This window comes from Colossoma macropomum, unplaced genomic scaffold (genome assembly GCF_904425465.1).
Source record: "Colossoma macropomum unplaced genomic scaffold, Colossoma_macropomum, whole genome shotgun sequence".
Lineage (NCBI taxonomy): Eukaryota > Metazoa > Chordata > Actinopteri > Characiformes > Serrasalmidae > Colossoma > Colossoma macropomum.
Genome location: NW_023494787.1, coordinates 4890790 through 4916345, shown reverse-complemented (window position 1 = coordinate 4916345; position 25556 = coordinate 4890790). Strand labels below are relative to the sequence as shown.

Genomic DNA, 25556 nt, shown 5'->3' with positions numbered 1-25556 from the left:
ATCTTGCCGAATCAGAATCAGCATGTGGATGTGTGAAAGTAGGCAGCAGTCCCAGGCTGCTAGGTGTATTTTGGGTTCCTCCGTGGTTAATAAGGCTCATTGGAGGCCCTTGCGTCAGATTCTCAGTTTCCTGGCACTAGTGGTGCTAATTGCAGCTGTTAGTGTGCTTGAGTGCATCCTGCTACTGACGTCAGCACCAGCCAATGAGCGAAGGCCTTGGCATCATGCTAAAAACAGGTTGGAGCTGACGATTGGTCCATTCTGCTTAAATGCAGAAATAGTGAAAGTCTAAAATGTTGAAATCCTCCATATTTTTTCAGTTTGGTTTGTAGAAGTGGTCTGATAAATATCGAATTTCTATAATTTCCCCTAAAACCAGATAAAGAATGAGACTGAAAGTGGGCCACACTTCTCCCTTCACTGTTAACAAATGAGGAAGTAGCAGATGAGCTCAGTGTGTCTTTGGTTACCAGCTCCACTTGAGACATCATGCTTATTCCATGTTTTTCCATTGCTTTATGAGTTTGTTGTAGTGGGATTATCTGTTTCTGTGTTTTGATTGCACATTTTGAACGCTCCATATGTTTCAGAAGAATGTACAGCAGTGCAGTTTTTCAGATTTCAAGTAAATTTTTTGTTTTTCGCTGTTGTCGGAACAAAACCTTGTATCTCCAAAATGGTAACTTTACAGGAGAAGGAAAAAACCTACTTTACTTTTAATGTAAGTCAATGGAACCAGACTTTTTCCCAAGTCATTTTGGGCCATGAAATGTACACACAATGTAAAGGGCAACAGGTGTTTTCAAATTAAGCCAAAAACTGAAAAACAACAAAAATGGAGATAAAAGGCTTTGTTCCGACAGCAGCGATATACAGGACTTAACACTAATGAAAGTGGTTGCTGGTCTTGTTTACCATGCATCAGGTTTTGTTTGCCAAAAATAGACAACACAGTTATCATTTTTTAAGCCAGTTTCATGTTTTGCTGCGCCTACATGAAGAAACAACCTTAGAGTAGAATCTTTATTGTTGTCATTTTGCTCAGGTACAATGAAATTTTGTGTGGCGTCTCTCCTGTAGAGGTGACAAGGGCAGGAATAATAAAAGACACAGTTGGCTAAAAAGGTTCATTAATTTCATTCATTCATTCAAAAATATTAAATAAATTGCAAAGAGCATTAAAAGCAGGTAATGGTGTGTGCATCCACCAAATCTCACTGTGCACAAAGCGCTGACCACAACAATATAACTCCGCAACAAACTGTATGTAACTGTTTTTATTGAATTTTGTTGTTTTTAATTATTATTACACACATAAAAAAGATGAAGTGGTTCCAGTCAGGCAGTTAAGGTCGAGCTCTCTTAACGAGTGACCTCTGAGAGACGTGACTGTTTTAACAGGACCATCACATCTGTAGCAGCCAAGTGTGCCCATTTAGGGGTTGGCAGTATGACACTATTTATCATTATCGCCATAAAATATGCCACAAGAAGCTGTTCTGAGCATATTGCAAATATCAGCAGTACTTAAAAACACTGACCAGCTGCATGTTTAATCACAGAGGCAGTATAATTATAATAATTCTAAATTAATAATGAAATAAATAAACACAATACTGTGTAAGTCATTTATCGTGAAAATGTGTTTGTATTTTATTCTTGCCGTGTCGTCCACTCCTACACCAACAGCAGATTCAGATTAGAACTGTTGTAATTGTTTTATTTAAGCAGCCTACAGCTTTCTGACCCCCTCAGCCCCCCACAAAGACTTCAAAGCCTACCCCTTCAAATATTTGGAGCCAGTGCTGAGAAAACCTTCGGTTTCGCAATTCCCACAATTCCTCAGCACTGTGTTGGCTTTCACATCCTCATTCTGAAAAAGCCTCACCACAGTGACCAGTTTAGCTGACTCTGTCAGCGCAGGTCCAGTCGAAAGCTCCGACACTGCTGTTCAGAGCAGGATTTTCCTTATTTTTTATTATTTACCACAATTTAGGATAAAAGTCGCATCAAAACTGTGAAATAACACAAGTGGAATAATGCAGTGACCAAACAAAGTAATGAAACCAAACTGTCTTCAGTTTTCGGTTCTTTTAAAAAGTAGCCGGACCGCTTTGTACACCCTCTGGCGTTCTCTCGAGCGGCTTCACGAGAGGCTTTTCCGACAGAACTGTGATCTGAACGTTTGTAACAGCCTTTTGCTGCTGTCGGAACAAAACCTCGTATCTCCATTTTTGTCGTTTTTCAGTTTTTGACATAATTTGAAAATGCCTGTTGTGCTTTACATTGTGTGTGAATTTCATGATGAACGGACCAAAGGAAACGGCCCAGAATGAATTTGAAAAATGTCTGGTTCCATTGACTTCCATTAAAAGTAAAGTATGTTTTTTCCTCCTCCTGTAAAGTTACCATTTTGGAGTTACAAGGTTTTGCACTTTAGACTGACATAAAGAGCGACAAACGCAGTGAGACTGATGTAGTAAGTGTGGCCAGTGCTCTTAGTCCAGTCATTGATCTGATCGTAAGTTGTCTCTGGAGACAGTAGGTTTTAACTTCACTATATTTGTGCTACTGTCTTAAAACGGATGGTTCTTCAAGGGTTCTTTAGTAAAGAAGATGCCTCTGTGTAGAACCACAAACACTTAAAGAACCCCTTACATGATTAAAAGTTTCTTCGCATCATGAAATGGTTCTTCAGATTGATGGAAAAGGTGCATGAATGTGCTGTAAATGGTTCTCTATAGAACCTTTTTGAAAATTATTCTATATAGCACCCAAAAGGGTTCTTCTGTTGTTACAAGCTTGACGTCGTAACAAGAGAAGAACCCTTTGGGTGCTATATAGAACCATTTACAGCACATTCTCTGTCAAACTGAAGAGCCCTTTCACCATGCAAATAATGCTTCAATCATGCAAAGGGTTCTTTTAGCGTTCATGGTTCTACATAGAACCACTTTCTTTACGAAAGAACCCTTGAAGAAACACTGTAGAGACAAATTTGTAGTTTTTAAGTGTTGCTTTTGAACTTAAAGTGAGGATTTAGGATTTTGAAAGACATTCGTGGGTGCAAAACGTTTGATTGGTGCAGGTTATCGCTTTTATGTCCAAACTAGCTGCATGGTCTTTTTATTCAGTCGTTATTGTGATTTTGGGGTATTGATATCATAGAAGGCTGTGATATACAAATGAGCTCTGTAATAAATGGTTACTAAAGTCACCGATCTCAGACTTTATGAGTTTCTGTGGTGTTTTTTATGAGTTAAGGTGTTCGCATTGTCCAACAAATGTTAACCTTTTTTGTTCATAATAATGCAGTCTGAGCTTTAAAGGGGAATTCCACCAATTTCCCAAAAATTCTTCATAATTCAGTGATTTAAACAAAGTCACTCAGAGTGGTTTGGTAAGGGTGAGTGGTTAAAATGGTTCATCATAGAGAACTGACAGACTCAGATTTCTTCACAGTGGTGGCGACAGAAACCAGAGGTTGTGCATACAGCCATTTTATTTATTATTCAAAACCAGCTGTGAACCTACACTTATCTTTTTCACACACACACGCACACACACGCGCACACACACACACACACACACACACACAGTCCACCTTGTAGATGTAAAGCCAGAGACGATAGCTCATCTCTTGCTGTAAAGTTTGAGCTAATCATGCTATAGTCCTTCATCAGTGGTCACAGGACGCTGTTAGCTGGATATTTTTGGTTGGTGGACTATTCTCAGTCCAGCAGTGACACACACTAACACACCACCACCACGTCAGTGTTCCTGCAGTGCTGAGAATGATCCACCACCCAAATAGTACCTGCTCTGTGAGGGTCCATGGGGGTCCTGACCACTGAAGAACAGGGTAAAAGGGGGCTAACAAAGTATCAGAGAAACAGATGGACTACAGTCTGTAACTGTAGAACTACAAAGTGCTCCTATATAGTAAGTGGAGCTGATAAAATGGACAATGAGTGTAGAAACAAGGAGGTGGTCATAATGTTATGCCTGATCGGTGTGTGTATTCCTTATGAAGCCCTGCATGTATCTCATGAAAGGATAAAAAGTTGTTTTAAATTAAAATCTGATCATAAAACAATATCTCAGACATCAGGCAGTGAATTCATCACCATTTCATGTAGTAACTTTCTGTGAGGGAGCTTTTAGAGGTGGACGTCTGGTTCCTATCACCACCACTGTGAGCAATTCTGACTCTAAGTTTCTCTAGAACGGAGCGTTTCACACCAAACCACTCTGTTTACATCTTAACCATATAATTATGCAGATATTTAAAAAAAAAATCAGTGTAATTCTCCTTTAATGTCCTTTAAAGGCTCCTTTAAGTCACAGTTGTGTTTTCAGTATATTGCAGTGCAGGCACAGTATGTAGCAGCAGAATTATCAGTGTGGTATTTTGTCCACCTCGTTCGGCCCTCGTGCAGACGGAGAGGCAGCTGATCTCCTGATTAGTCAGCTGTTGCTGGTTAGAACATGTGTATGGTGCAGAGTGGGTAGGAGTTCTCCTCCAGGAGTTGGCCTGAGGCCCATCCTGATGGTCGGAGTGAGGGAGGAAGAGGAGTGTGAGGAGGAAGAGTGCTGACGTCCGGTTAGCCGAGCAGGACCTGAGGGAGGACAGCTGGTAAGCTGCGGCTCAGCTCTGCAGATTAGGCCTGTGGAAGGAGCAGTGAGTGCACGCCGGTGGACAGAGATGTTTAAAACTCCCACAGCATCATAATCTAAACAAACATGGGCTTTGTTGTCCTGTTGTTTGGTCATGTTGTCCAGCCCTGGTTTAATGGGAGAGGATTTTCCCTGTTATGCATAATAAAGGTTAAGTTGAAGTTGAAGTAGAGGCTCTGTTATGGTTCTCACGCTGCTTCTATAGCGTCCACGGCAGAAGATGTGACAGATACTGCAGCGCTGGGCCACAAAACCCTCAGAACGTCTTTTTAAAAGCTCTGAGCTTCTTCAGTCTGCGCTACCTAGACCTTCACAAACTGTTTGCTGTTTACAGACTGTTCCTTTGAAGCCCTTCATGCTGTTCTTAGAAGAGGCTTTGATCGTTATGTTGCTCGGCAGCCACAGCATACTGTCAACCAGCTAAGTTGCTTGGCGGATGAATTGTTTATTGCGAATATTATTCATAATAAGTTAGATCATTTATTGACTGTTGATATATTTGACCATATAAGTGCCTTATGAATATGTACCGACGAAGGGACGACCATGTAAAATGGGAATTCCACAGATTTTTCAGGAATTTTGCGTAATACAGTGGTTTGGTGTGAAATGGTTCAGATGTCTTTACATTGGTGGTGATGGGAACCAGGGGTCGCCATGACTACAACACAAATATAGACATTTATATACTATCCAGAACCACCAGTGAACCTACACGAGTCTTCTGAGTTTATATGGAATGTTGATAATGGTAAAATAGAAAAATCTGAAAGAATGAGTTTCCTTTGGGGTCTATTTTGCCTCACAACACCCTGCATGTATCCCTCCACCATGAATGGTTATGTATAGAGGCCAGAACCTTCTCAAACCTACTTCAGACGTCTGGTTCCTGTCATGACAAATGTGGTGTTTTTCCCACCAAACCCCTGTAAATTACTTAGTTTACAGCTTAACCTCTGAATTATGTGGAAATTATTAAGTTCTTTGTAATTTCCTTGTAAGTGTTGACCATGGAAACTCCAAGTGCTGGTATTATTTTGTGCTTGTGACGCTGTTATTGTGCAGTGAGTGAACAGGCTGTGTTGATGTTGCTCTCAGGTGAGGAGAACGAACTGCCAGTCAGGCCTGAGCTTTTCTCAGGTTCTCAGTCAGCTGCTCAGGGAAGCTTTCATGCGTGATGTCATTGCACTTAAAAGCCCTTTCAACTGCTGCTCTTTTCACGGATGGTGATTTCCAACTGTTCGTCTTTTCAGAAACTACCATACACAAAAATACTACGTTGCACATTTGTATTAGACTGGCCTGCATTATTATTGTGATTGTAACTGAAGAGCAGAAGGAGAGGATGTTGTAATTTAATGCACGGTGCCCCAAAGAAGGCAATTTTTCTCAAGAATATAAACACTGCAGCGCAAAGTTTGTTGGTTTAAAGAGGACCTGGAGTTCCAGGTGATTTGATTACTGTGGAATCAGCCCGCTTTTTTCGAAGGAAGTTAAAAATAAAACAAGGTGGAAATTCAAGTGCATCCTGTTTGGATATCAGTAACCATGAACAAAGACGCTGGATCTCTTTCGTAGAGTGAATATGGCATAACTCTGATAAAACAGCTTCAAATTAATTCTCGTTAACATCCATGTAAATAAGCAAAGTAAGCAGCAGATACAGTCGATTCAGCCCCAACAGCCTTATCACATAACACATTTATTATAGTATGGTCCCATCACATATATGTAATATATTTACATTGTATATATTATGGAATATTTACATTACGTATAGTTACGTCATGCAGTAGTGTCACACACAATAGTATAGTTACGTCATGTATATTATAGTGTAGTTGCTTGATATGTTATCGTAGAGTAATATCACGTATGATGTAGTTACGTCACATATAGTATAGTCGCATAGTATATAATTGCATAAATTATAGTACAATTACATCACTTACAGTATAGTTACATCAAAGTTACATTTCATATCGCTGTTGTCAGAAGAAAACCTCGTATCTCAAAAATGGTAGCTTTACAGGAGAAGTAAAAAACCTACTTTGCTTTTAATGGAAGTCAATGGAACCAGACTTTTTTACAAGTCATTTTGAGCCGTTTCTTTTGGTCCATTCTTCATGAAATTTACATACAATGTGAAGACCAACAGGTATTTTCAAATTATGTCAAAAACTCAAAAATGACAAAAATGGAGATACGAGGTTTTGTTCCGACAGCAGCGATATGTTATAGCAGTTACATTGCAAATATATAGTCACAGTCCTTATAGTTACATCACAGTTACATTTCATATAATAGTTACATCACAAATATAATAGTCACAGTGCTTATAGTATAGTTACATCACAGTTACAGTTCATATATTACAGTAGTTACATTAAATATAATAAACTCACAGTGCTTATAGTATAGTGACATCAGTTACATTTCATATATTATAATAGTTACATCACAGTTACATTTCATATAATGGTTACATCACAAATATAATATAGACACAGTGCCTGCAGTATGTAAACACCTCATATAGCGTAGTTACTTTGTGTATATTATAGTAAGTTACATCATGTTTGTGACGCAGTTTTGACCCAGTGCGGGCGAGTCTCTGGTGATGTGTGTGTGTGTGTGTGTGCAGGCCCTCAGAGGAATGCACTAAATCGTCTGCATACTTGAGTTGCGCAACGTTACCCCTCCTGTGTTCCCTTCTCCGAAACACTGCTCACAGAAGTGGTTGAATTCAGAGAGTTTGTAAGAGTGTTGTTGTTCCAGTACACATCTGCCTGGCTTTTCACTTTGATATTGAGATCATAAAGAGCTTTGAAGGTATACTTTGGTAAAATTATAATTCCTACAGTTTCCACCTTACCGTAAATGCAGCAAATCAGCTAACACCAAGAACCTAGTGCCTCTTTTTTTTCCCCAAAAAGTGGTTGCCATGGTGAATGCATTACTAGTATAGGTGTGGTGTGACTGCCGGTATGCTGTATGCTGTTTGCTGTATGCTGTGTTATCATGATTGATTATTTCATGATAAAAGTGCATTGTGGTATATGAAAAAGTAAATGCAGTTTAGCATCCTTTCCGATTTAAGGTTGGGAGATGGGGATATTCACCATGCATGATGTGTCACTGTTTTATTTTTTCTGGCTTCTGATATCGTTAGAACAGACGAAATAAATAAATAAATAAAAATACTACCAAAAACTGTCAAAACAATGATTTTTATTCAAGCTTTCACATGTGGTGCTGCACTAATCAGTCAACCTTTATTTAACCTCGGAGAACATTGAGGGGGACCCTCATTTACAGTGTTGCTGAGTTGATACAGGAAAAGGGATTGATAATGTGTAAGATCATATCAAAAAATGAAAGTGAGTTTAATAATAAAAATGACTCAAAACAGGTAAGTATATAAAAAAACATTAATAATAAAAATACATAAAAATTACAGTAGAAAATATAAAACAATAATTAAAACAGCTAAAATGTAAAAATTAATCAAATCAAAATAAAATAAAAGGAGAATAAGATCAAAAAGTAGACTAAAATGAATTAAAATGACCTGAAATAATAATAAAATAATCGTAATTAAAATAAGAATATGAATAATAATAAATAAACAAACAAATAAATAATAAAATAATGAAAATAAGACAATAATAGTAAAAAAATCAGGTAAAACAGTTGCAGGCAGGGTGGAGGTGGTTAGAAAGTAAAAGTTTAAAACTAAGTCCAGTTAAACGGACTGATTACGCCCTGTTCTTAACGAATCATGCAGTTGTTCACTGTTCTAGAAGTGCTTATGATAGCATATTGTGACGCGTAATGTTATTTATCTCGATCCTATAAATCGTTGTTATCGTTATATTGCCCAGCCCAACTCCAGCTTCTCAAAAACAGAATGTCACCATATGAGTTCATGTTAAGTGACCTACATAGCTCAGTACACCGATTGTTCAGTGTCCACATTTCTAGAAAAAAAATCATCTGGTTTATTCCACTGGCAAAAATTGAAAGTATGAAACATACAGTCTGGACATCCAGCCCTTGTCCATCTGTCGCCATAATATAAATACAGCTTCATTCCACTGCTATAAAGCCCAAAGTTGCTTATATAAAATCAGCACACAAACATCTGGACAAGTCAGAACTATCTTGAAGCAGTGTAATCTGGTCCGAAGCAACATTAGAACTCATATAGTAATATAGCTTGTCATGGTTGGAGAAAGCATGGTTGTGTGTTTGATCCCAAGAACATCCACAGTGAAGCATGGTGGTGGTAGCATCAGGATATGGAGCTGCTTCTCTCTTAATGGTACTGGAGCATTATACACAATCTAAGGGAACATGAATGGAGTGATATTAGAGATACTGGCAAATCTTTGCCTATGAATACATACTTTTTTTGTTGATGTTCATAAGCACAAAGTCACAAGACATTGTTTGTAGATTTGAAGTGGGTAGATCCCCTGGAAAAAATATTAAATAACAGAAAAAGCGGAAGTATCTCTATACTCCCCCGTCTGTATTTCAGGTGTATATTGTTTATATCGTATATTTGGCTAGAAATGTTGTGGAAATGTGTCAGTGTTCAAGCTTTTATTTAGCCATCACAGTGTGAGCTTTGCTTTAAAAATGGGCCACTAAAAGTCTGTTAAAACAATCCACCTTCGGTCAGTTTGGCTGTAAAGACGTTGGAGAATTCATAATCTGTGTATAAATAACAATAAAGGTGAGGTTAAAGCTGAAGACGAGGCTGTAAGGTGAGGTGTAGGGGCTCTGTATTGTTCTCACGCTGCTCCTCTTTTAGAGTAAGTCCACAACAGACAGAAGGCCGTGTCATCGATATTGCAGAGCAGGGCCGCAAAAACCTCAGCACATCTTTTAAAAGCTTTGAGCTTCTTCAGCCTGCGCTGCCTGAAACCTGCCCCACCTTCTCTACTAAAAATGCCCCCCCCCCGCCTCACATCCTCAGATAAAGTAACACCTCTTCCCCGAACAAAGAAAAAAACAGTTTTGTTTCCTCGACCTCGACCTGCACCTCACTGTGCAGAATCAGAGGCCTAGCGAGTGCAGCTGTGACCTTCGCTGCTGCTTTTCAGCTCCTGTGCACTTTGTCTTCCATCTCTGTTAGATTTTGCGTCTCAGTGTCTCTGTATGTTTCTGTTTATTGATCCATGCACTGGCTTTTTAATCCTCTTTGGTTGTGAGTAAGATGCTGTATTAAATGAACTTACTTTTATAATTGTCTACAGTACTGTGCAGATGATTTAGGCACTTGAAAATCATATGATTATGTTTATCTGGGCAGTAAGTGTTCATTTGCTTATATTACATATTAGAATAAATAAAAGGGACATTAATACAAAGCAAAGTGGTGGTTTTATGTAGGTCAGTGTGTATTTTTAACCATTTCCAAACCTCTCCTCATAAAAAAAGCCCAGTTTTATTTGTAGTTATCAAATAACACCTGATTTTGTTAATCAGTACTTACTGATTAGTAGTTAATCTGGTGCTTGTTATAGAATGTAACAGATCTGTATGATGACTGAGTTCAGTGAGGAGTCAAGGACAAAACTTGGGTTCTAAGTAGTTCAGCTACTGTTTTGAAAGCAAGAAATTCTTTACTGTATTTAAGTTTATTTGTATTTTTTCAACTGTGGTTTAGTTTTTGTAGTGGCAAAAACACACTTACTACTAAGATAAAAAGACTTTTATTATAAAACACAGTATTGTGAAAACTCAGAGACCACCTTTATGTAATTACAAGTACAAAGGACAAATTAAGGAGATGTTTCTGAGGAGATTAGATGTAAGATAATCCACTTGCATAATGAAGGAGAAAGTCAAAGGAAAATAAGTGAAAAGACAGGAGCTTCCAAAATTGGAGTTCAAAAGGCCCGATTCCGTTCCACTCCGTGCCCCTACCACTTAGACCCTACCCCTCCGTGTTCGCGTCTAGGGGTAGGGTGTCCCGATTCTTGTTGAGATAGATGGGAATGGGAATATTTGAACAAGAAGCTGGAGAATATCTGACTTCAGCTTCATATCACTGAAGAATTAGGGGTGGGTGATAATAAATAATTGCCCCCCTCTTTGAAGGCATATGATGCCCTGAATGTAACTAAAGCCCAGCAGTGAGGAGCTGAACTTTACCCTCCTCTGCTGTCACTGCAGACTGGCAGGGTCGCCTACAGAGCAGCGCTGGTAGCTGTTAATGAAGTAATGCTCTTTTTATTTGAGGGTCCCATTTCAGAGGGAAGATTTCAACCACTATAAGATTCCTGACAACCAGCTGTTAACCCTGATAGACCACCAGAACTGTCCCCATCAAACAAAGCAGCTACAAGTGTTTTAAGACCACCTGACCACCCCAGAGTCCAGACCTCAACACCGTTGAACGTATTTGTGATAACTTGGATCGTCGAAAGTGCGACTTCTGAAACTTTGTAGGTTTGGAAAAATATCCCTGCAGATTTCTTTGAGAAAGTGAGTCTGCTGAAAAGAATGGAAGCTGTAATAAAGGAAAAGAGTGGACACTCTAAACACTGGATGGTGACCACTGAGGGTGGTCTTTGACTTTTGAGTGCTGTGTATTTAATGCGTCTTATCTGTGTGGAAGTTCTGTGCATATCTGAATGAAGTCATTTAGGGAGGAAACTTCTGTAAACTAGCAAGTAAAGAGAGCACTAAGCAGAATTAGCGCTTAAGTCAATAGTTCCACAGAAGTGGTCAGAGCTAAGCAGAAAAGCACCGGCCACTTCTGTGGAAGTATTGGCTTAACATATCAGCAAATCTAAACAAATAACATACAACCATAGCTTGACTGCAGCGATCTGACAATGCTTGGTGTGCATTTTAGGTCAGGTTTTGCGTTTTTGGACATTCAGTGCATTTTCTCTTCCTGTTTAAGTCATTAAGGTTGGCATCCTTGAACGTGACTGAGGGAGCAGTCCACCCTGCACATCAAAAGTTTGGGGACGCCTAGCTTTTTAAAAGGTTGTCCTTTTTTTTTTTTTGGCTAGCAATAACTTGACATATTAAAGTCTAGTCAGGTTTGTTTAGAGGAAAACAAAACAGTATCACACTGGTGAATACTAGTGACAATATTAAGTGCTGCTTTGTGAATCAATGGTCACATGGTATTCCCTTATTTTAGGCTGTTTTAATCAGTTTTGGGCTAAAAACGTTTCAGTAAGTGCTTTTAACAGTAGATTGGAAAAGAACACTGTCAAATCATTATTTAAAACCTGCTCTTCATACCGAGAGAGACACTTTGATGGACATGCAGCTGAGTGTTCATGATAAATATACACAAAGCATCAACACAGAGCTGTTTACTTTCTCACTTAACCTTTTCAGGTTTCTCTTAATTCATTGAAGAAAAACTGCAGGAAAAGACAAATTTAATAATAATCTAACATTTTTAAGACTTATGGTGAGAAACATGGTTCTTCAAGGGTTCTTCAGTAAAGAAAATGGTTCTGTATAGAACTGTCTTTGCATGATTAAATGGTTCTTTGCGTCATTAAATTGTTCTTCAGATTGTTGGAGAATGGGCTGTATATGGTTCTATATAGAATCTTTTTGAAAAGGTTCTGTGTAGCAACAAAAAGGGTTCTTTGAGTCTCACAAGCCTGACATCGTCATGACAGAAAAACCCTTTTGGGTGCTATATAGAACCCTTTTCAAAAAAATTCTATTTAGAACCACATGCAGCACATTCTCCATCAATCTGAGGAACCGTTCCATGATACACGTAACCTTTTAACCATGCAAAGAGTTCTATGAGTGTTCGTGGTTCTATATAGAACCATTTTCTTTACTAAGAACCTTTGAAGAACCATATTTGAACTCTGGAAGAAAGCCAAGTCTCTCCGTAGTAAAAGAGAGCGGTCGTGTGCTTCAGAGTTGACCTGGCCTAAAGAAAACTCCACTGTTTTTCAGTTTGAGCTCATCAGTCACATCATGCTGAAGCAGCCGTTGACTGATTTCTGTTCTGAGTGAATGACTTTCTTTTCTCAGTAAGAGGAAATGCCTGAGAATGCGTTACTGTCTGTAGTAATCAGTTCAGTACAGAACAGATACAGCAGATAGAGATTAGGTCAGAAGGCTGGAGTGTCTCTAAGTCTCATGATTCTCTTTCTGACCCAGTGGCCCCTTGAGTGCAGTCAGTTTGTTCACACAGTGCATGCACGCACACACGCACGCCCACATGCATGCAAAACACAGGCTTTATTTATTTATTTCTTTTCAAAACTGAAAGAACAAAACCATTTCCTTTCGGTTCTTGAGGTTAAGATTTTGGTTTAATTGCTTGTGTGTGTAGTATATGTGTGTATGTATGTATATGTGTGTGTGCATGTGTGTGTGTGTGTGTGTATGTATGTGTGTGTGTATGTATATATATATATATATATTTATATATATATATATATATATATATATATATATATATATATATATATATACATACACAGGCATATTTATAGGTTTTTTGGGGATACATTGTTCTGACAGTGATGTACATGATATACATTTATTATTATTATCATTGCCCTGTGATGAACTGGTGACCTTTCAAGGGTGTATCCTGCCTTCCGCCCAGTGAGCACTGGGATAGGCTCCAGCTCCCCCCCGTGACCCAGAAGGATAAGCGGCTTAGAAAACGTGTGCGTGTGCATGTGTTATTGTCACATGTATGTACTTAATATGTGCATATTGTAGCTGTCGGAACAAAACCATGTATTTTATTTTTTCCGTTTTTACTTTTTTATATAATGTGAAAATATCAGCTGCTCTATACACTGTGTGAAACGTTTGTGATGATAAAAGACAAAATTAATTATTTTTACAATAACTTACACAAAGTTACCAAGGTGTTTTTTTCCCTTCTCCTCTAAAGTTACTGTTTTTTAAGTAAGGGTTTTGTTCCAGCAGTCATGAGATAACAGTTAACATTTGTGGGTACCAGTTTAAAATAAGACTACCTTTATAAAGAGTTTATGAATGGTTTAACATTATTTTGTTTATGGTTATTAGTTCATTAGGTCATGAATGCTTTAAAAATCATTAATAAGCAGTTATAACACATTAATAAAAATGACAAATGTGAGCTGTAATATCTGATGAATATGAGTGTGATAATACTGACTGATGAAGAAGACAAAGTAAGATGAGTAAAGATCAAAGTCTGAGGGTTACAAGTATAAACGAGTGTGTTCACTATTAGGCAAACAACAGGCCACTGTGGCCCTTTTTATTTATAATTATAAAAGTGTTATAAATGCTTAATAATGATTTTAAGGTCTTTATGACCTAATTAATAACTATTAAGTTTAAATTACTAATTTAAAATCATTCGTGAACGCTTTATAAAGGTAGTCTTATTTTAAAGTGGTACCTGTGTGTGTGTGTGTGTGTGTGTGTGTGTGTGTGTGTGTGTGTGTCTGTGTGTAGGGGGGGGGTTTAAGGAGGCTGAGGAAGGCCATTATTAACACACACCATATTGTGTTTGTGTGGCTGTCTACACTAAGTTATCCCCTTGTTGTTTTCCTGTGTTTGACAAAGCCGTGTTGTGTGGCTCAGTGTGGCTTTAGAGCTCTGCTTCAGGCTGTGGATCACAGTGTGGAGATTTCGCCACTTTACACCGTGGTTTCCACAGGTTTTTACCCAGAATATAGTCGAGCCATCAGCCAAGACATGTTTGGTGTCTAAAGTTTGCTTATTCACTTTTATTACTGGAGCCAACAGGTAATGGAAGCTTACAGTAGTGTTCAAACGTTGTCTGTAGTATATAACCAGTATAATGGAAAATAAATAAAACCATGCTAACATCCTACCTTTCTAACTTCAAGTTTATATAAATACAGATAACTAGTTGGAATCTGTATATATTGGCTTACGTGTAAATATTGGCTAAAATGTTCAAATCTACATTTTTATTCTACATAAAATAACTAAAAAATATCAATATAGAAATTGATACCACACTTTTTTCCAAGCGCTAGCTAGCATGGTGCTAACTGCATGCCTATACCGTGTGGAGTTGGTCAGGAATCTCTAATAGACTTGGTTATCTGGTTTATGACACACTGTTGTCTAATACCGGGTGGTGCAGGGGTTGAAATTCTTCCTCAGGTATGAGTTTTATCATAACCTTTATGCTGGTATGGCACAGATAGCACAACGTACAAACAGTGCTAATCTTAGCCTGTTTAGCTCAGTGTCTGTGTAGGGATGTTTCAGCTTGAAATGAAAGTGAAAACGCCTCAGTCACCTCCCGCTGTCTGTTCTGCTTCACCTGAAGTAGTCCACTTTGTTTTCGAGGCAACAGACATAAAAGAACGGCCAGTCTTTTGGGGTTACGTTAGCTACTGGACACCAGAGCGCTTCTGTTCCCCTCTCGCACAGTCTGACTCGGTTAGCGGCGTCAGCGTCGGAGGTCTTTGCGCGAGGAACAAACCGTGAAGCAGCTGGTACCGAAGCATGAATGACTGCAATGTTTTCTAAATTCCAGCAGTGACTGACGGTCGGGGCGATGTGGGCTCACAGATCAGATAAACGACTTGAGAAATGTAACGTAGCTGACGTTGGCTTCTTATCTGAAGTTCCTGTTCCACTTTAAATGCAGCTACAGTTACATTCAGACATGTGTACAGGTGATTTATGTAACTGCTGCTCCATTTAAGGTGGATCAGTACAATAAAAAGGTGCTGAATACGATTCCAGCTTCAGTCTCAGAGAAAGTCAGATGTGGAACATGGGCAGCTTTTCCACTGTCGAGCCAAATGGTTCTCAGGGCCGTACTGGGCCGTTCCACGCTGGTCCGGACTCGCTACGATTTCCTTTTCCATCTGTTGTATGGCCAATCAGAACCAGGAGAATCACCTACCACACAAACGAGTAGCTAACTGCTAACATTCATCCCACTGAACGGTTCTGTGGCCCCGAGTACAGTTAGCTCTTTACAGGTGACTCTGGAGACTCACCTACCTGACGGTCATGTATCTTGGAGGTTATACCCTGTCCGAACAGTCCATAACCATCACCTTTTCTGTTTAAGGACAAGGGGGTACAGGTAGTGCCTGATTTTGATGTGTTCTAATGAAGTTTCTCAGTTGTAAGTATTTTTTTGTCCAGGCGAGTTTATCTGGGATTGCTTAACAGCTCAACACAGTTCAAGGCGAGTGTGATGATTTAGGCATGCTAAGTGTGTACATAAGCTTCCATTACTTGTTAGCTACATTAGCCTCATAGCTCCAGTACAGGACTCAGGAAGCAAACCCCCCATTAAACCTCACACACCCACAGAAGGTAGACTGTGAATTCATCACCATACCCATGTGCAGTATAATCAGTACTTCATGTTCAACAGGTAAAATGAATGGGTAAAATATTCTTACAGTGTAGAGATTTTTTGCTTTTTTAATTTATATTGTTTATGTTGGTTATTTTGTGAAGGATAAAGTAGTTTATACTTTTTATTTTTAGTATTAAATGTTGTCTGTACAGTATTAGAAAGGGGATAGTTCCGGTCCTAAAATCTGATTGGCTGAGCCAATATACCACGGCTATGACCACCTGACAACAACTGAACTCTGTATCACTGCACCACGGCACGAAGAACCCTTCTGCTGTTAATGGGTTAATCTTTGACTCTGGTGCTGCTCACACGGAGCACCGAGTGTACTGATGAAGTAAAAACCCGTTTTTGAGTGGCTGAAAATGTATTTTCTTATCTAGAACCAGGCTGGTCAGCTAGCCAACAGGCTAAAAGATATGGTAAACAACTCCAACATTAATATCACAGTCGTGAACTAAAGTACTCACGATATGATGCACTGAAAAACGGCAGTATATAAGTCTAAAGAGCGTCACTTGAATGTCTGACACACTTCAGATGTCCGTGTTTCAGTCAGAAATCGCGTCAAACCCAGACTGAATCCCAAATGGCTCTGTACTACTTAGCTAAATAGTGTGTTTATACTTGTTTTTGTCGGTTGTTATTATTAATAATAACTTAAATAATTATCTAAAACATTGTGCATTTGATTGTATTTCATATTGGACGCCGTTTTATAAGGGAAAGGGAGTTTTACCCTTCGCTGTGATAAAATCTCAGTAACCCGCTGCCTCTCGTGGCTTATTGCTTTAATAACAAACTGTAACTGTGTTAAGTATTTAATAAGATTAATACATTGTTTGTTATTTCTCTTCCTGTTACTCTTTTCTTGAGTGTCTTGCTCTGTCTTTGCTACTGTAGCACTGTGAATTTCCCCATTTGGGGGACTAATAAAGGATTATCTTATCTTCAGACACCAGACAGTTCTTGACTGAGCCGCTAAATTTGGAGGTACAGCTGTGGGCGCTCTGCAGATTTCTATATAGTGTTGAAGCTGTTGAATGATATTTCTGTCTCAGCGATGCACAGCGGACAACTTTCTGCTCTATGCGTCTCAACTGTCACCAAAAACACCCTCAAACCCCAGCGACTCTGAGATGTATGAGTATTAATAAATGTGTGCGGTTTCTGTTTTGCTGAAGACTTGCACTTGAGAGTCTGGGCGCCCTTTTTTTGTAACGTTTGTTGCTTAAACAAAAACTGTGCTGTTGCTGGACCAGCAGAAGCTTTAACATTAAAGGGAAATTCCACCATTTTTACAAAAATTTCACATAATTCAGTCCTTAAGATATAAACAGAGAGATTCAGAGTGGTTTGGTGTGAAATGGTTCAGATGTCTTTACAGTGGTGGTGATGGGAACCAGGGGTCGCCATGACTACAACACAAATATAGACATTTTATTTACTATCCAAAACCACCAGTGAACCCACATGAGTCTTCTGAGTCTATATGGAATGATGATGATGGGAAAATAGTGGAAAATCTGAAATAATAAGTTTTCTTTTGGAACTATTTTGCCTCACAGCACCCTGCATGTATCCCTCCACCATGAATGGATTTTAGGCCAAAATCTTCCTAAACCTATCATAAAACAGTGTCTCAGTCATCAGGCAGTGAATTCATAACCATTTCATCTAGTAACTTTTAGTAGCTTTTAGAGGTGGACGTCTGGTTCCTATCACCACCACTGTGAACAGTTCGGACTCTGTAAGTTTCTCTAGAACAGAGCGTTTCACTCCAAACCACTCTGAATGACTGTTTCTCTGTGTCTTAATCATTTCATTATGCAGAGATTTTAAAAAACAAGGCCTGATCTTTCTGATTCTTCACATAGAAATCCAGTAATCTGTAGTTGTTACTGAGTTGTTGAATAAATAGTCTTAAGATTAATGATTATGTAATAAGCAGTCACCAGTCACCGAGGTTAAAAGAGCCTCATCGCATGGTTACATCTGTCACCCAGCATTTCTCTCTACCTGTCATACATCATTATTACATTCTCTCTCTCTCTCTCTCTCTCTCTCTCTCTCTCTGCCTCTCCCACTCCCTCTCCCTCTCTGAGCGCATGCATATATGCCACTGTACAACAAAAAAAACATGTATCTCAATTTTTTGTTTTTTTTTCCTTCAATTTTTATTATAGCACATAATTTAAATACAGCAGTTGCTCTTTGCTCTGTGTGACTAATTCATGATTATAATAATATAAAAATCTCTTTACATTGACGCATTAAAAGTTAAATGTTTTTGTTTTAGAGCTGTGAGTTTCAACAGCAAATATACAGTTGTGTGCAAAATTTTATCCCAGATTAATTCCATTTTTTGTTGATGATGTAAGTGTAACACATCCTCTACAGCCAAGGCCCGCAGGCCAGATCAGGCCCGCCACACAATCCTACCCAGCCTGCAAAAGTATTTTAATTTTCTATTCATATTAGCCAGTTTCACAGTGCGCTGCACTACAGTCCCCAGCATGCACTGCATCGTAATGTGCTCTGACTTCATAGCCCAACAACAATCTATGGGACAGCGGTTACACCTCAGTTCTACACAATTCTACAGAATTCCACACCAGTCATTTCACCAAAATGCATTTCAGCTGCAGTTCAACCAACATAAACACTTAATCTCAGCTCAGCAGCTCAGAAACTGAGCCCAAGTCAATAAACATGCAGTAAAGAAAGGCTGCCAGGTGACTAGTTCAAGCTGATAGGTGGGTTTAGAAGACAGAGAACCTGGGGACATTTAAATTTTGAACATTTCAGGTGTCCATGCAATATTTCACGGTCTACTACAAGCATCTTTGTTTAACTATTGACGATTTTGCATATTTTGAATAAGCAATGGTCAGTTCGGGTTACAGCACAACGTTTAATTAAAAATGAAATAAAACCTTTTTTTCCTCTGTCCCACAGATTTGAGATTTTTTTTTAATATGGCCCTTTTACTGGTTGAGTTTGACACCCCTGCTCTACAGAGACAGACTTCTGCACATTTGAATTACTGTTTATTTACTGATTTTAAGAATTTAGCATGTTGGGAAGGAAATGAAATATAAAATGTAGTCTGTGTAAAAGTTGTGGCACATTGTGTATTTTATGTTTTATGTTCTAGAGCAGGGGTTTCAAACTCAACCACTAAAAGGGCCATATTAAAAAATCTCATCAAATCTGAGGGCCAGAGAGTGTTTATATTTAAATACGCCAAAACATCAACAGCACAGTGTGGCCACTTGTAGTGAACCTTCAGATATTACATGTGAATACTTGATATATTTAGGCTACTTTAGATACAGATAACTGTTAAGTCTCTTTAAATGTCCCCAGGATGTAGGTGTTTTAAACCTCCCTGTGTGCTTGAACTCGACACCCGACATCTTTTCTGTCTGCAAGTTCATTAATTCTTAATCAGTTTCTGAGCTGCTGAGTGTTTACAGTGTTTATGTTGGTTGAACTGCAGCTGAACGTGTTGAAACGCAGCTGCTGTGTTTGGTGATATGATGTGTGCAGTTGGGTAGAAAACTGCTGTCCCATAGATTGTTGTTGGGAGTGGGATGTCAGCAGAAATTATGTTGCAGTGCATGCTGGGGATTGTAGTGCTGCTGATTGTGAAATGGGCTAATATTAATGTAAAATCAAAATAATTTCGAGGGCCGGTTTGGATTGTGCCACGGCCCGCGGTTCTTGTGTTGGACACATGGGTTCTAGAGAAATTGTTTATTAAAATTTGCAGAAAAACATTGAAGTGTGTTTTCCGTTGAGGTCAACTGACCAGGGACGCCCAAACTTTTGTATGCGACTGTCTCTGTGTGTGTGTGTGTATGTGTGTGTGTGTGTGTGTGTGTGTGTGTGTGTGTGTGTGTGTTTTAAGTATTTACTAATATTTACACACGTGATGTTTTCCTCATTGAAAACTTACTGAAAACTGACAAAGAACAGATGATCTTTGGTATTAAAAACATGTGTGAAGCTAGACCTCATTAAACTTTCCAGCGTCTGTGTAAATGCCATGTTAGCCCTCCCTGTCAGAGCTGCAGCGCCACCTCTGAGCGCATGATGAGATTCAGGCTGTTGGCTGGAGCGAATTAGTCATATTTAATTTTTCTGATCGGTTATGTGTTTACTGTCTGTCCTCGCGTTCCGATGTTTGGCTTTGTTAAGTGGAATTTAAAGGCTGGTTTAAATTTGTTTAAGGACCTCAAACTGCTTATCAGCGAAACTGATCTTTCTTCCTCGTCTTGTGGCTCGCTGTTAGTGTTGATCCCTGTGAAAGATTATAATGGTCAGACGTTCCTGGCGCATTTCAGATGCCACAGCATTTTATTTTATGCACATTTTCCTGTCTGTATTCTGTCGATATCCCTTCACACATGTGTTTTTAACCCAGCAGAGTCAGGGTTAGTCAATTTACGGAGCCGCTTCAGCAGGTGATTATTCATAATGCATTACCTGATGGCTGTAAAAAGGCCAGTGGAGTTGATGCAAATGAAATGTGGCACCTGTCAAAGTGATTCAGATCAGTCTCTGTCCATAGTAAACAAACAGGCTTGGAGAAATCTTACCAGGCCAGGATCTGTGTTTGTTGCACACCCAGTCTACCTTTTCAATTGTAATATATAATTTCTCATACAATCAGCACAACATTCAGCAACTTTATTGATACAGGAGTCCTTACTTAGCTACTTAGCCCTGTAGCTCTGAGGCAGAACTAAGGTTGGCCTTACACAGTAAGGAAACATGAAACTAAATTGCACTGGAGTTGCATAATGTAAAGCGCACCGCAACTCTCTTGAAACTCAGCCGCTAAAACGTCTCAATTTGTGAAGCAAGTTTCATGAAACGGTCAGTTAAATTGATCCAGATTAATCCAAATTAATCGAATTAATGCTCAAGAAGATAAAATATGAGTTTATTTATTGGGTGCTTGAAAAGGTGACTGTTTTCATTTGTCCTGTAATTGTCAAGTTGCATGAGAATTAAGTTGCATGCAACTAGATGTATGTAAGTTGTGCTGTGTGGAACTGGCCTAAAGAAGCAGGCTTCAGACACCAAACATGTCTTGGCTGATTGACTACATTTGGGTTAAGAGAGAACAGAGAAAACTATTGTTTTGAGCATGTTGCAACATTCATTTTCCTGTTTCAGCGCTTTCATTTGAAAACTTTTTTTGTTTTGTTGGTCTTGTTGCAGACAGTCCAGGCCGAGCAGTCAGCATCTTCAATCCTCCTGACGTATATAACACCACCACACTGCTGCTGAGTAAGGATGAGGAGACTCTGTTTGTCGGAGCGAGGAACGCTCTCCTCTCACTCAGCGTCAACGAGGGGGGCGGCCTCATCCTCAACAGGACGGTGGGTGGCGCTCAGCTGCTGGCAGGGTGTGCTGGTTTGGCCCCTGCTTTGTTGTCTATTTTCATTTATGGGCATTTAAACCTTTTTTTTACTTTTTAAATTTGTATAAGGTGTTTCTGCAGAGTAAGAAGTGCAGTCAAATGAGGTAAATCACAAACCTCGTATCTCCAAAATGGTAACTTTACAGGAGAAGGAAAAAACATACTTTACTTTTAATGTAAGTCAATGGAGCCAGCGTCATTTTGGCCCATTTGTTCTGGTTCACTCATCATGAAATATACACACAGTGTAAAGAGCAACAGGCATTTTCAATTTATGTCAAAAACTGAAAATACGACAAAAATGGAGATACGAGGTTTTGTTCCGATGGCAGTGAAATGCATGTGTTTTAGTGTAGTAACCCAGCGTCACCTAAACATTACGCTCTGCATAAATACTTCACCAAATATCGGTCAAATTCGGGCAGTTCTACAGAGCCGCTGCTGAATCCATGCTCTGCTCATCTTTCGCTGTCTGGTTTGGCTCTGCCAGCCAGCATGACAAGTCCAGAGGATAGTCAGAGCTGCAGAATGGACCATGGGCAACAGTCTGCCCTCCTTCCAGGACCTGTACTCTTCCCTTGTCAGGAAAAGGGCAGGGAACATTATTGAGGACCCTTCACACCCAGGACACAGTCTGTTTGAACTACTCCCATCCGCTATAGAGCACCTGCCGCCAAAACATCCAGAAACAGGAACAGTTCCTTTCCGCTAACCATTAAGCTGTTGAATGAAAACTCACACAAGTCATGTGCCTAAATACCCCAAACACCACATGCTTTGAACTGTGCAATACTCAATCATAGTTATGAAATATTTTGGTCCTTGTGCAATACTTAAACTGTGCAATTTTATTTCCCTTGTGGACTTGGCGCAATACTTAAGCTGTGCAATATTTTTGGGCGTTATTGTAGAATCATGTCTATTGTCTTATTGTTATATGTAAGCACTGTGTCATGGCAATAGCATTGTTTATGAGCACTGTAAAAACCATTGTAACCCAGAGACAGACTCCTTGTGTGTGGAGCACACTTGGCCAATAAAACTGACTCTGATTCTGATATCGGTCAAATCTAAGCAATTTTTTTTTAAAGAAATTATTCGCTGATACCAATATGAATCTGATATCTTTGTGGTTCCCTGCTTATAAGTGCTATATTTCTCTGGGATGCTACTCCAAGTGGATTTAGTCCCTTTTTCTATGTTCTGTATTATAGAGGTGCCAGAATTTGAATACTGAATTCTCGGCTAAATTTGAATAATTAAGCATGTTTTGCACTTCACTGCCTCCAATGTTATGAAAAAGGTTAAGCCACAGCTCTATCTTTCTTTTTTTGGAGAGGGTGTTGGCTTAACTGGATATCCATCCATGAACTATGACAGATACTCAAATATCAACATTTGTTTAATTTTGATTAATGTTTTTCATGGTTATTATTCCAAATTACACGTGCCTTATTTGAGCACCTGTTTAAGACCCCATTTACGCCTGGTCAGTTCATGCGTCTTGAGTATCAGGATTATATCTGGATGAGGCCAAACCACATAAAAATGCAAGTGTAAATGCGTTTAAAACATACGAATCTGATCATTCAAACCACTTCAGGAGGTGAACTGAGACGCATTTCAGCCACGTTATAGCAGCGTAAACACACATCCCTGACTCTCCAAGATACATTTGACAACCAAGACTCCTCCTAATACAATCAAACTCCTCCCAGTACAACCAAACACCTCCTGCTACAATCAAAACTCCTCCCAGTATAACGGAAACTCCTCCCAGTACAACCACACCCCTCCCAGTACAGCCAAAATCCTTCTTATACAGCTGAAACCCCTCCCAGTACAACTAAGGCTCCTCCCAGTACAACTGAAACTTCTCCCTGTTTCACCAAAACTCCTCCCAGTTCAACAAAATTTCCTTCCAATTCAACTGAACCCCCTCCCAGTGCCACCAAACCCCTAACAGTACAACTGAAACCCCTCCCAGTGAAACCGAAACCCCTCCCAGTACAACTAAGGCTCCTCCCAGTGCACATAAACTTGTCCCTGTTTCACCAAAACTCCTCCTAGTGTAACAAAATTTCCTTCCAATTCAACCGAAACTCCTCTCAGCACAACCGAACCCCCTCCCAGTGCCACCAAACCCCTAACAGTACAACTGAAACCCCTCCCAGTGAAACCGAAACCCCTCCCAGTACAACTAAGGCTCCTCCCAGTACACCTAAAACTTGTCCCTGTTTCACCAAAACTCCTCCTAGTTTAACAAAATTTCCTTCCAATTCAACCGAAACTCCTCTCAGCACAACCGAACCCCCTCCCAGTGCCACCAAACCCCTAACAGTACAACTGAAACCCCTCCCAATACAACTAAGGCTCCTCCAAGTACACCCAAAGCTCCTCCCAGCACAATCGAACCCCCTCCCAGTACAACTGAAGCCCCTCCCAGTGAAACCGAAACCCCTCCCAGTACAACCGAAACTCCTCCCTGTGCAGTATAGACAGACACTACTGTGCAAAACAACCTACAGACAAAGAGGCTGAACAGATAAACAGTTGGTAGCTGGTTGCTGCATAATAAGCAGATTTGCATATTCCGTCCCACACGGCGATCAGATTTCAGTCCGACTAACTGAAGACGCATTTGACCGCCAAGAGTAAATGCTTGTGGCTAAACTCTTATCAGGATACAATCTAGATACTAGTCGGTGGTCTGAGTGACCAGGTGTGAATGGGGTGAAAGATGGGTTGGGTTCTCCATGTGCTCAGTAAGCCTGCCTGCCTCTGGTCTTTTATCACAGAGATATTATTTATTTTCACTGTGTGGTGATGCATGAGTGACCCTTTCTGTCTCATTTCTCCACTTTCAGCTCGACTGGTCACCCACCGTGAAGGACCTCAACGACTGCTCCATGAAAGGCAAGGAGAAGGTATGAGATAAACAGGAGTAATGTGGCTGTGATGACACTCGGTTCAGTTGGAGTAAAAGTGTAGATGCTGTTATACAGAGACAATACAGTAATATTCACGAATTCCTCTCTTCAAACAAAACATACCGGATGATGTTTAAGGGGGAAATTTACACCATCAGATGTGGTTAATCAGCCAAAACATGGTTGGAGTCTCAAGTTTGCTTCTTTAGTTTTAGCGTGAGCTGAGATACTAATGTAGATAAGAAGTAATGGAAGCTTATAACCCCCAATTAAATCATCACACGCTCTCCTCACACTGTGTGGAGTTGGTCAGTATCTCAAAAAGACGTGATTGTGTGGTTTCTGACACTGTATGACTCACTGTTATCTATTAACATGGACTAAAGGATGGAAGAACTTCAGATACCAAGCATGTCTTAACTAACTGACTACACTGGATTGAGTGTGTTTAATTTTTTGCCAAACTGCTGCTTTTAAAAGATTGTTAACTCTGTATCCTAAATACCTTCATACCTCCTCTTCCCTGTGTCTGTCTATCTGTCTCTCACAGACGGACTGTCCGAACTTTGTACGAGTCCTGCAGGTGCTGAACTCCACCCATATGTACGCCTGTGGAACGTTTGCCTTCAGCCCTCGCTGCACCTACATCGTAAGACCTACAGCTGCATTTACCTCTACACCTTTAGGTTCTGCAACAGATACCACATTGAGACCGCAGTGCACCGTACAGTATAATAAACACTTTACTAAACCTTTGATGACATGGTTAGAAACTGTTGATTAGCCACTCAAACCCTAGATTTATGAATTATTTACTATCTACTATAAATCAAAATCAATAAGTATTTACTATGTATTATTCAGTATCTACTGTGAATTACTCAGTATCTACTATAAATTATTCGGTATCTACTATAAATTATTCAGTATTTAGTATGAATTATTCAGTATCTACTGTGAATTATTCAGTATCTACTATGAATTATTCAGTATCTACTATAAATTATTCAGTAATTAATATGAATTCTTCAGTATCTACTATGAATTATTGAGTATCTACTGTGAATTATTCAGTATTTAGTATGAATTATTCAGTATCTACTGTGAAATATTCAGTATCTACTATAAATTATTCAGTATTTAA

General features: G+C 39.4%; 1 protein-coding gene across 2 annotated transcripts in view; it reads left to right on the top strand.

Annotated features, from left to right (window-relative positions):
• The window catches only part of sema4ab (sema domain, immunoglobulin domain (Ig), transmembrane domain (TM) and short cytoplasmic domain, (semaphorin) 4Ab), an 85744-nt gene that overhangs the window by 43023 nt on the left and 17165 nt on the right, over nucleotides 1-25556 (top strand). For both annotated transcript variants that reach the window (XM_036565927.1, XM_036565928.1), the window contains exons 3-5: nucleotides 21281-21441; nucleotides 24350-24409; nucleotides 24963-25061. In XM_036565927.1, coding sequence (XP_036421820.1) covers nucleotides 21281-21441; nucleotides 24350-24409; nucleotides 24963-25061 — 320 coding nt within the window. The remainder of the gene's footprint in view (nucleotides 1-21280; nucleotides 21442-24349; nucleotides 24410-24962; nucleotides 25062-25556) is intronic.